This window comes from Haemaphysalis longicornis, unplaced genomic scaffold (genome assembly GCF_048455015.1).
Source record: "Haemaphysalis longicornis isolate Haplotype H1 unplaced genomic scaffold, Haemaphysalis longicornis Haplotype H1 scaffold_2, whole genome shotgun sequence".
NCBI lineage: Eukaryota > Metazoa > Arthropoda > Arachnida > Ixodida > Ixodidae > Haemaphysalis > Haemaphysalis longicornis.
This window is the reverse complement of record NW_027526295.1, coordinates 97,303,350-97,315,407: the sequence shown is the minus strand read 5'-3', so window position 1 is coordinate 97,315,407 and position 12,058 is coordinate 97,303,350. Positions and strand designations below refer to the sequence as shown.

At 46.4% G+C, this 12,058-nt stretch overlaps 1 protein-coding gene across 1 annotated transcript in view; it reads left to right on the top strand.

Moving 5' to 3' along the window:
* LOC144168178 (phospholipid-transporting ATPase ABCA3-like) overlaps nucleotides 1-12,058 on the top strand; it is a 98,020-nt gene that overhangs the window by 53,253 nt on the left and 32,709 nt on the right. Inside the window, exons 13-14 of the mRNA XM_077697213.1 lie at nucleotides 7,347-7,623; nucleotides 9,245-9,412. Coding sequence (XP_077553339.1) covers nucleotides 7,347-7,623; nucleotides 9,245-9,412 — 445 coding nt within the window. The remainder of the gene's footprint in view (nucleotides 1-7,346; nucleotides 7,624-9,244; nucleotides 9,413-12,058) is intronic.

Here is a 12,058-nt window from a genome sequence, read left to right as displayed (position 1 = left end):
GGTGGTATGCATTGGCAACCAATCTGGATAACCGGGGTTCCTTAAGTTTTTCTACCCCCTCTGTTGAGGCCCTGTTGAGGGCCGCCTAACCAAAGGGCTACCTAAACTCCGTGCCATGTGTTCGGCGGACCGCTGGCCATAATTTTTCTACAAGGCTCGTTATGCTAATATATTCCCGCTTACGAAGCGGACCCCAAATCTTACGGCCCCTCAAATAAGCAGCCTTGTTGCTTTTCACCAAAAAAGGAAAAAAAAAAGCCAGTCGGCAAGAATTGATTTTACCCGTTTTTCACTCGCATTGGCTTGCCAACGCCTCTAACACAGGTTACATCACACAAGACACACAAAGTACACATACGCGCATACGCGAAACCCTATAGAGAATCGAACCCGGGTCTACTACAACACATCAACTGGCGGATATCGTAACTGCTGCGCCACGACCCACGGGCTGCTTGGGAGTGCAAACATGGGTTTATAAGTATTCTGCATGCTGTTGTGCGTCAAGCAGAAGTTTTAAATAACACATTCGGCGGCGAGTGGCTTTTTTTAGACCACCGTTTTTGAATCGCTCTGTCAAAGAGGCATAATACTATGGTCTGCGGGAATTTAAGTACATTGGTACGAGCGGAAACCTTTTGTAATGCTGTGTGCGCGTTCCAACAGTATGATGCGCCGTGCGGGGATTTATTTAATCGATGAAAACAAATTGATAACAGTTCTTCTGCCTTGTTACCAAAAGTATTCTTGTACGTTGGTGGAAAGTGCACCTTGTGAATATGCTTGCAAATAACTAGCACGTAAGGCGCACTATCGTGCTGAAAATAAGAGCCGTCTCGTGACGAGTAACAAGTACACCAAGCATGAAATGGTGTACTAAATTTTTTGTGCTCGTCGTAGCTCTTCTGACGGTGCGGTTACATGCCTTGGCCTTTATTTTTGTCACAGGGGGCGGTAGTAAATTACGCATCTGGCAATGTAATGAACAAATATTAAACCCCTCACTCTACATTCTGTCATGACGCCTGCAGAATTGCTGCGTTGATGGCGCTCCGACGCCCAGGTAAATAACCGTCTGAAAACCCTCTAGATACTGCGTTGTTGTGATGGATCGCGACCACACATATAATATCTTCGTGTTTTCTCGCGCAAACCGAATAAGCGCTCGGCCGTGTAACTTGTAACACCCTGCATTTCCAGGAAAGTGCAGGTTTCGCGGAAGTTCCTCCTTTAATCATTATAATATCGTAAATGGCGATCATTGGTCAAATGAAATTTTGAGAAACTAAAAATTAAAAAAAAAAAAAAAATGACAGAAAATAGAGAGCCGTATAACGCCCGCAATTATGCAGATTTTGCGGAAATTCCACTTGTAATGGTTATCATAGCCTAGATGGAGATAATTGGTCGAAGAGAATTTTGAAAAACTAAAAAACAAGAAAAATGTAAAAAAATACGGGAAATAGTAAGTCGTGTAACGCCCTTCATTTAAAAAATTACAGATATGGCGAAACTAACACCTGTGATCGTTCTAATGGGGTAAATGGAGATAATTGGAGGGACAGGACATAGAAAAACCAAGTAAATTGGCTGTAAAAGACTCCCACCCAAGAGAAGCAGTTTAAGAATGCGGCGCATTAGTAGACAATTCTCTGAATTTCTGCAATTTTTTTAAGTGGCCTCATTTCATTCGGGCTTCCGTTATAACGAGTTATATTATTGTACGTGGAAGCGCAAGGTCGTGGTTCAGCATTTTCAGCATTTTCAAGGCCTTTCCCCAAAACCATAGCACTTGGGCATGAACGCACCCTTGTGCATCTAACAATGCCACCAATAAATGGGTTGCAATGGCTGCAACTGCACTAACACATTTGTAATTTGTGCACTTCCGGAACATCTTCATGACCTCAGTTTTCATGCAATGAGGTTTTACCTTTGTAATCTGAGTGTTTTGCCACCTGATTTATCAGGCCTCAATGCACATACCACGAAATAAAAAAAATGCCCTATATTCATAGTGCCATGTTGCAAGCAAAGCTGCAAAGCAAACATCTGTATACCTTAAACATACCCGAATCTTGAAGTGATAGTCTACTCATACAAGCTTGGGACACGAACAGAGAATTGAGTTGGGCATGTAAATGTTAAGTATTTTGTCATTCTCGAATTCGTGAGCATGCACTGAGATGAAAATTACATTAATGACACCATGTCCAAGGAACGATGCTTTCTTTTTATTTGATATCCAAAATACAAATATGAACTCTGAAGACTTGCACTGAAATGACAAATACAAATATGAGCAGATTGACCTTATGGAACACATAAACGAAAAAATGAAAATATTTTTTGTGGAAGAGTAAATATGGTTCTGTCAAGATAAAATTATTGTTTGCATTTATGAAATTGTTAGCAGCTTGCTGCTTACAAAACAGGAAGAAAACTCATCTTTTTTTGCAGGCTTCTGATGGTATTACACCCAACGTTTTGCCTAAAGCTGACAGCTATCTCATGTCCTTAAAGTAATATATTTCCAAACAAAGAAAAGTACTTTCTCCGGCCTTCAATTATGGTCCAGGTACACCACTTCCGATGATGTAGATGGCCTTTGTAGAGTCTCCCTAAGCAATCTTTGGCCCGAGATCTGCTGCTTCTGGAATTTCGTCGCACTGGAATGGAAACAGCGTTGTAAACATTTCAATAACATTGAGTCACGGGTAGCAATCTTGTGTTCGCACTGCGTGAAGAAAAGAAACAGCAGGTGATAAAGCCAAACAATGGGGTTCGGTCGGCACCAGAATCCCTGGACGCTCACCGCCGAGTCTGTACACAAAGCAGCCGCATCGGCGGATTGCCTCGAAAGCGCGTCATCCCTATTTCATATTTGCCGCGCTTTCGAGGCGCTTTTTCAAAGAAACTGCTACGAGTTGTGCCGCGCCTCCGCCAGATGGCGCCACGGGTCCCGCGACCGAGAGAAGACGCAGTAAAACGTCCACCTCGCGAGGGGCACGATTAAATGCAGAGCATTTCCGGGGGCGCACGACGTTAAGTAGTTTGCGTTACGTTAGTGTTGTTGCACTTGTGGCAACTGCTGACGAGAGGGCGCTCGTCAGCAGTAATTTGAATGAGTCAACGATATAAGGCGCGTTCGTAGTGTCCCATTCTGTGTCGGCTTTGTGGCGCAGTGGGTAGAGCACCATGTACATTGCGTTCCGCCCGCAGGGTCGAGGGACCGAAACCGGCCGCCGGATAGTATTTTTTTATATAGTAGGGAGGGGTGCGGTGCGGACTACGGACGTCAACGCGGGTGACATCGTGAGTTACTGAAATGCTCTGCATTTAAAAGTGACCAGGTACAGAAAGGTGGCGTTATTTATTGGGGGTATAAATTTATAGCCCGGAGGGGTGCAGAAGAAGTATCACCAACGCCTTAGCAGATATGTTAAAATATCATAAATCAGGCAAGTGCATCTCTCTAGTTTACGGAATTATTTCTTTCTTACTGCTTGTAGCTTAAAACACTCTCCAAAAGGATGTTTTCTTCATATACACAGGAAGGCCGAGCGCTTAATCAGTAAAAAGACGTGCGAGAAAGCGTTGCCATAATTTCATTTGACGCCGACACGTCAATTGGACGTCGTAGAGAAACTCTGTTCTCTGTTACATGCGCAGGGTAATGTGCCCTAGTTTCTTTATATGAAACAATTTACACCCATAGTATGGTGCAAAACATTTAATGAAAGATCGAAGAAAATTGCTAGGAATATCTTTTGTTAAAGCATAGGTAAACTGCGCGCACCGAGCAACAGCCAGCGCATCTGTAACAACATTAGAAGCCACCGCTTCGAGCGACCTCCACGCCGGCGATGCGCCGCGTTTACGCGGCCAAGGCTGCAGACCGCGTGTTCTGCAGACCGCGAGTTGACACTCCAGACAGATGAAAGCCGTGCCGAACACAACAAGATGGGGGCTGGCGTTACTCATGAATGTTGCTTCATGTGAAAACTCTATCACTTAAACGCGCCGTAATGAAGTTTACAAATCGCCACAGAATTTAGACTACTCAACGTGCCAGAAAATTCACTAGCCGAAACGACGACGCGAAAACCTAGTTGAGAAAAAACGTTACCTAACTTTTTCCCACGCCAATCGAAAAAGACAAGCAGTGGCCATGGAATATTGAAAAATACAAAATTCAAACTGGGTTTTATGTGCCTTGACCAGGACAATGAAACGCGTGTAAAAATGCAATTTCTTTATGGCACCACGATATTCATTACGGCAACGGAAGTACCTCACATCTGCAAGCGTTTTCATTTTTCGCCTGTATCCCAAAACGGCCGTCACACTGGGAAACCAAATGCTCTCTATAAAGCACGTTAAATTTATCGTACGACACCGGGTATCGGAAAACGGTTTTGGCGTGGGCTTTTTACGACGATGAAAAAGGCATAATTTCGTGGCCCTTACTAGTTCTCTGCAAACACTAATTCTTAAAGTCTGCGCCCCCCCCCCCCCTTTCGAAAAAAACAGGAAATCCAGGGACTTACCTATCCGTTAGTGTTCAACCGGGCTATGCCCTCTATAGACACACCAGCCGGCTTGACATGTCGCCGCTGCTTGGCTTGCATTCCTGGTGGCCTAATAAACCCACTGCATTCGCAGTTGTTTCCATTGTTACACTGACCTGGATGAACACATTGATGTCAGCGGAAGCGAACGTGGTCAAAAAAATTGTGGACGCTCGGAACTGAGTATGAACTACACGGAGAAAGATTCAAAGCGCGGGACCCCAACTTGCTCCGGGCTTAAATTCCTCCATACTGCGCACGTGCGCGAGAGACAAATCACCGGAACACAACTCGTCGCACGCGAACTTTTTAGATGCAAGGCATCTCTTAAGGCTAGAATACATGGAGCGATCTTTCACGACGAAGTTCGCGCGGCGGAAGACCAGCCGCGTCACGACGCCGAATGTTCGTCGGGCTGCGCTACATGTAGCAAAGTACGGCGGCCGCCGCCGCCTCACCGCTGCGCTGCTGTCAGTGTGGCTAGACGAGGCAAATACATTGAAGTGAAACACAGGAGAAGCAAAAAAAGCCGTCAAGACTATTATTATTGCTTTTTAGTTGCAAAACCCTCTAGAAAGGCGTAAAATGTTGTGTAGAAGAAGTTTTTAATGTTTTTGTCTCGCCACATCTCGCGAGACCGTTGCTATGACGACGAACAAACGCTACTGCGTCAGGCTTAACAGCTACAAAAACGCCCTTCTACCTGAAAAAAGAAGGCTATTTGTCACTTGAAAATTGATGTGAGGGCAAGAGTGGACAAATTTAATTCGAAGTAAACGGTTTAGAACACAATATCGCATTGAGGGATTAGCGACGAAGCTGTTATCGCTGTGAAGAGGGCAATGAGGGCGCCGCCATGTTTGGCAACGCTTTGCCGCTGCCGTCGACGGCGACGAACTTTTTCTGCCCCGGCTAGATCGGCGGCGGACGATGTTTTTCCGCCGCCGGGCGTCCAGCGGACGCCGCCGGGCGAAGTTCGTCGACTTCGTCGAACTTCGTTGAAGTTCGTCGATGAACTTCGCCGGGCGAAGTTCGTCGCCATGTATTGCGGGCTTTAGTCGACCTTCCGTCATCCGTCGGCGTCCGGCGTCCGAACCTCTCCTTCTCTCTACACGACCTGTGATAACACCACTGTCTCCCCTCCTCCTCTCCACACCACCTGTGCCCTAGCGCGCGCTGCTCCTCCTCTCCACCACACCTGTGCGCTTCGCGCGCTGCTCCTCCTCTCCACTCCCCCTGTTCTGCAAATAAACCCGGTCCGCACTCCTCTCAGTTGCTTCTTCGGTACTGCGTGGTCCGATGACTGCAAATGGACGCCAACGATTCCGTCAGCGAACTGTCTGGCACACCTTCAACTAGCGCCAGCCAGCACACTGTCAGAACCGCGTGCACCTCCGAAGACAAGGCTGCACGGAGGAGAGCTCGGGACACCGAACGTAAACGGCAGCGTCGAGCAGCGGAGTCCTCGCTTCGAGAACGAGAAGCCGCTTTGAAACGCCAGCGGCGAGTAGCTGATCCAGATGGCGTTCGGCAACGTGACAACGCTTCGAAACGCCATCGTCGAACAGCGGATTCCTCGCTTCGAGAACGAGAAGCCGCAAAACGTTCCCCACTACTCGATAAATAAAGAAGACATTTAATATGCTACTACACGTGTGTTTACTCTAACAACCAATTAACACGCTACTACTCCACGGCTTTGCATCCCCTCAGGGTTCCCACGTGGGAAGATGGCGTAATTTTTTTCCAATCCTCCTGCGCATGTGCGCGCAAGATTTTTTTGAATGTTTTTCGGCTTTCGCCGCCTCGTCGGGCGCGCGTCATCGGCCACCGTAAAGGGAGCTCGCGCGCCATTGTGTGAGGAAGAATACGCGCATGCGCCACAAGGCACACATATTGCTCAGAGCTTCACAATCACCCCCTCCCCCTTTTTATTTATTTCCTGGAGTCAGGCTGCCTGCTAGTTTATAGCCGTGACACGGGCCATTGGCGCAGCATATAAGCGTTCTGCAAACACCTGAGGTTTTGTCACGGAAAAGATGTCTGTCAGGGCCTCTTATATCACGGTACTGAGACTGCCCGCCGCATATAAATCGGACGCCATCCGGGACTCGACTAAGAGTGTAGGATAGGTTACTCTTTCACAAGAGGAGACGAAGCGAGAGAAGTTCTGAGCAGGTAATTTTTCCTACTGGGTCGGAACGTTAAAGCCTGGTCATCCTTTTCGAAGGCTCCGTTACTGTCGCATCATGTTTGAGTTTCTTAGCTTTCGCTTCTCTGTCTGTTGGCGCGAATTACGTCGGCAGGCTTCTTTACTTGTACATCGAGTGTGCGCTACTTCTCTTTCGTTCTCCCTTTGCCAGAAAGAAAAAAAAACATTACCAACACACTGGGGACGCTTCCACATGATCTGCGTTCTACATGGCAGGGATGCACCTATTTCACTCACGTACCGCCACGTTCACTGTCACGAGGACGCAGTGGGAAAACTTTTTGTTCCCTTGCTTGTAATCGGAATAGGCAGAGTGGTGGAAACACACTTGGCTCCTACTCTGGAAGCCCGGGTTCAAACTTCATACAATCTCAACGTTTTTTTAACAACTTGTTACAATGGCGGCCATTTTCTGCAGTGTACAGAAGTCATACTTCAAGAGCGAAGTTTTTTTCGTACAATGGCCTTGTTAAGAAATCGTACGCGGCTTGCGCTGGTGTTCCGCGACTGAGTTGGGAGACTAGTGTTAGCCTTTGAATGACGCTTTCTCGACTCGCCTGCAGAATTGGACGCCGTGAAGCAGCTCTGCACCGCTCGTGCGACGAATGCTGGCAGCTGCGCCATCCTGATGACTCTCATGCGCAAGCGCGCCTTGATCTGGACGCGCGTCTGGTGGACGAAGCCCCTGACCGTCGGGATTCCCGTTCTGTCGCTCATTCTGCTGGCGTTCTGCGAGCGCCAACTCTTGCCCGCCCTCAACCCGGAGCGGGAGACCCTGACTTACGTGCCCGAGACGTTCTTCGACAGGGTTTACGGCTTCATCGAGGCCGCGAACGAGAGGTTAGTTAAGTACTCCTTAGTTGATCGTGACCTTGAACCCTTCAGTGGAGACGGACTGAGGTATACGTTTCCAGCACATGGAAGACAGGCCAAGGGGGGATGTTGAGTGATGTGTGGCCGACCTTCCCCTTCGCAGAAAGAAGTTCACCGACAATGTATTGAATGCTTAAAAAAAAGTATTTGGAGATTTTTCAGTGAAGATGGGAGACCAGCAAGGCTTTTATCTACTGGTGGTAGGAAATGTATTTTCATAATAATAAGAATCTAAATGGGAACTAATGCCGACAAGAAAATTAAAATTTTCGAGATATTGCATCGCTTGAGAAGACAATTTTTCTGGAATTTGTTTTGAGATAGCTTTGATAGAGTTACAGCCGGTTTAGCCGTTTTCTGTGACCCTGCTTTCTGCGTAGAAAGCCACATATTGACAGCGGACGGGAATTTTCCAACATTTTCAAATCTACTGTGGTATACTTTTTATGACTGATTGTGATTTAAACAAATAAATAAAACTCTGCGTTATTTACACAGGGGCTCAGTGGCAATTTGTCACAAAATTTACTTAACGGTAATTTCACTAAAACAGGTGTTTCAGCTGTTTACTGTAACCATACGTACTGCGGAGGCGGCCATTTATTAACAGCATGCTAGAATTCTGCAATGTGCACAACTTCAACGTGAACTAAAGTAATTATGACCCGTAAATGAAACTCGGCGTAAGGACGGAGTTATTTTAGCGGCCAATTCAAGTGTTTTTTTTTAACGCAACATACAGCTTCAGTGTTGTAGTCTATCTCTTTGAACACACATGAAATATAACATCCCGCAAACGTTCTCCCGTCTTCAAACTCTGGGTATTATCATGCAAAAAAATAATAAAAGATGTCTACGCTGGGCCCTGGTATTATAGTGGCAGTGCCGCTGTAGGCACAGCATGTTCCATTAGCCGATGCGGTGGAAGATTTAAGCAGATCCTCGTCCTCCTGTAAACTCATTTTCCATGTCACCAACACGGCTTAGCATCGTATGTCCTTCCATCCTCCCATTGTCGCATTTACGATGCCATGAAGAGAAATTCAAGTGGTTTTTATTAAAGAAACTGCTTTGTACCGATTACAAGGATACAAATTTTATCTCAAACCTCGAAAAACAATTGAGATATTATGAAACACGTTAATCAGTGGCGAATGCCCAACCCCTTCCCGGCAGTTTTTTTATGACTTGAAAGAAACCATTTGGCGTCATTGGCAACCCCCTACCTACACCACGGCTATGAAACGACTAGGAGACACTAGTGGGTTCTCTAGTTGTCTTTGATGTTATCGCGTGAATACTAACGCGCGGTGTCCTTTACACACGCGTAAAATTTGTTCAGTTTTACCGAATATTCTGTCACTCCTGCCCATATAACGTCACACCAGCGCGAAATTTAAAAAAAAAACGTTTCTTTCGTTATTTTTGGTTAAAAATGTCTTTTGAAGATTGAATGTAACCGGGTGAGTTACGATGGCTGGGTTTTAAGAATTAATGATGTATTTGTGTTCGTGGCCCCTTTAAATAGCTCCTCTCCGATGCCAAAGGGGGATGTGGAGTGATGTGTGGCCAAATTTCCCGTTCGCAGCAAGAAGTTCACCGACAACGTGTTGCTGCCGCTGATGAACGAGCACTCCGTGAAAGTGTTCTCGGCCACGAACCCTTTCGTGGAGCGCGAGCTCCTCTTCTGGGCACAGGAGAACATCTACGCGTACATCTACCACTACCAGATGGGCATCAGCGTCCTCGGAGAAAGGTGGGGAGCAAAACAAAATGGCTCGTTATCTGCTCACTCCACTGCAAATGTCGTCGAAAGATGATAGTCTTTTTCAGCCCTGGAGCATAGATGCCTTTCTTCTCCCCCGCCACCTCTCACACCCTTCACCTCCTGCCTCGCTCCCCCGCGAAAAGCACCATGGAAATTGTTCAAGTCAGTTCAATTTCCCCACGTTCCACTGCTTGGGCGCCATCTCTTGGAACCTTTTGTTACTTTTGTAGTCCTTTAGAATGCCGGGTCGGGATCTAGGCTCGCGTGCGAAAGTTTTTTTGTATATCGCGTACTTTTTTTACTTTTATAACGCGAATATTAAGCACCATCCATTTTCCATGAAAAGAACACCGCTGATACCAGTTGTGTATTGATGTGCTGCATAGAATACGCCTCAATCTTTTTCCTGAATAGGGTTGAGAAGTTTGAAGCATGTTGCGAGAATTATTGGATAGGAAAGGTTTCCCTTGTGTAAACTTCGTCGGTCAAGACTTCTATTAACCTTTGACGGCCGCCCGAATCGACAATGTACCCACAGACGGACAGACAAAAATTCTAGGTTTAAGTAGTGCAAGAAAGGCTATTACCTTTAATAAGTTTCCTTGCGTGCAACTGTGGTGGTACGAAAAAGTAACCAAGCACTGCAATTCCTGCAGGTGTTCTTCTGCTTACAGTTGTGAGCGTGGTGAAAGATCTGAAGAGTGCAAAGGCGGTGACACTTTGCAGGGCCATCAAATCCCGTCATTGCATGTTCTGCTCCATCGTTACATAACTAGATCAAGCGCACGGTTAGTGTGTATTGATGTGGTTTAAGGCCCTCCAACTGGCCCTAGTATCATTTGTTTTATGCTCTTTGGCTCTAATACGGCAATTTTTAACTTCCCGATAAGGGAAAAATCTCCCTATAGGGGATACGTTTTATTCAAGTGGGAATTAAAAATCCTTGGGTACATCATTCATAACCGCATGACTTGGATAAGAATTCTCGCATTCACTAAGCACAGATGACTTACTAGGAAAGCTGTACCTTGTGGTTCGTGATTACATGTGTGTTACTCCTTAAATGGTTCATTAAATTGTTTTTGCGCGTCATAGTCACATGGGTGCGGTATTTCCTTTCGTTGCCATTCGTGCTAGCGGCGTCGCTAATCATAAACTGTCCGCTCTTCGGAAGTACGTATGTTGCGGGGTCTTTTCGCTTCTAAGTGAAGTGCGGCCGGTGTTTGCCAGTGCCACAATGATGCTTCCCCACACGAACAATGGGCGCGTGTGTCCTTTGTTATTCCTTGATGTGTGCTTGACGCAGCAGCTCGCTCAGCGCCCGTTCTGTTACGAGCGAGGTAAGCCCAACCACACACTGTCCCCTTACTTGAAACTCGTTTCCAACGTGGTATTTTCATGCGTGCTTATCGCGTTGTGATGGGAGAGTTCCCTGAGTACACCGGACTTCTTTAGCCAGGGCATTGAAAGCTATGCTCTAAAAACAAATCTCCATGCAACAGCCAAAAAGCTTTAAAACCAACATAAATGCCTCCTAGCACATTCTAAAGTACATCAATTTGCCCAGAAGTGTGCATTCAGTCACAGAATCATTGATTGATTCTAGGGTTTAACGCGCCGACGCAACGCAGGCGATGAGGCGCGCCGTAGTGGAGGACTCCGGAATAATTTCGACCACCTGGGGATCTTTATCGTGCGCCGAAATCTCGTACACACGGGCGTTTTTGCTTTTCGCCTCCATCAGAAAAGCGGCCGCCGCGGCCGGGAATCGAACCCGCGACCTCGTGCTCAGCAGCGCAACGCCTTAGCCACTGAGCCACCGCGGCGGGTTCAGTCACAGAATCATGAAACACATTGGGCAATGAGAGCACTGCTCGTAGCTACACGCTTATTCACCATGCTGATACCGGCTTGTGAGATAGCTGGTCGCCAAGGCCGCACACAAAAACTAAATTCGAGCTGCAAACCCGAAATGGCCCTGTTGAGTCTTAGTTTCCTGATAACTCGGTTAGTTCGCGACACTTACCCGCACTTGAACGAGCAAACAAAGAGAGGGTCAGTAGCAATCATTGATATACGGGCATGTAAATTTTTACTGGCTTGAGCTAGTCAGAATTTCGGGAGAAAAGTGGGCACGTTTACAAGGGGGGAACCTAAATTCCACACACTGACTGATAACGGAATCTTCTTTCCTCAACCCGCATCGTATAGTAAACCATATAAAATGTCAAGCGGGTTTCACACTAAATTTCGCCTATCTTGTTGTCGAAGTCAAAAAATCCCCCCAAAAAACACCTGACGCAAAACAATAAACAAAACATAGGGGGTATTTATGGTTTTGCCTTCCTTGTGAGAACTCACAGCTACATTCCAACATTTTTGTGATGCAAGAGCTGGTCTTCCTTCCAGCGCTTTAATAAAAAGAGAAATACCGTTGTGTTTTAAGCAAAAGCGATCTTCCGGAGATGTTAGCTCCCCTGATTTTTTAAAAATGAAAGCCTTAGGTGCCCCATTCTGTGAAAAAAAGTCGTTGATATCTTCCGGTAGAAACAATGGCAGCAAAAAACAACTCAGTTGGTTTGGGATTTTTACGCGGGTATTCCGAGTGGGAGCGGAGTGTACATGTTGCACAAT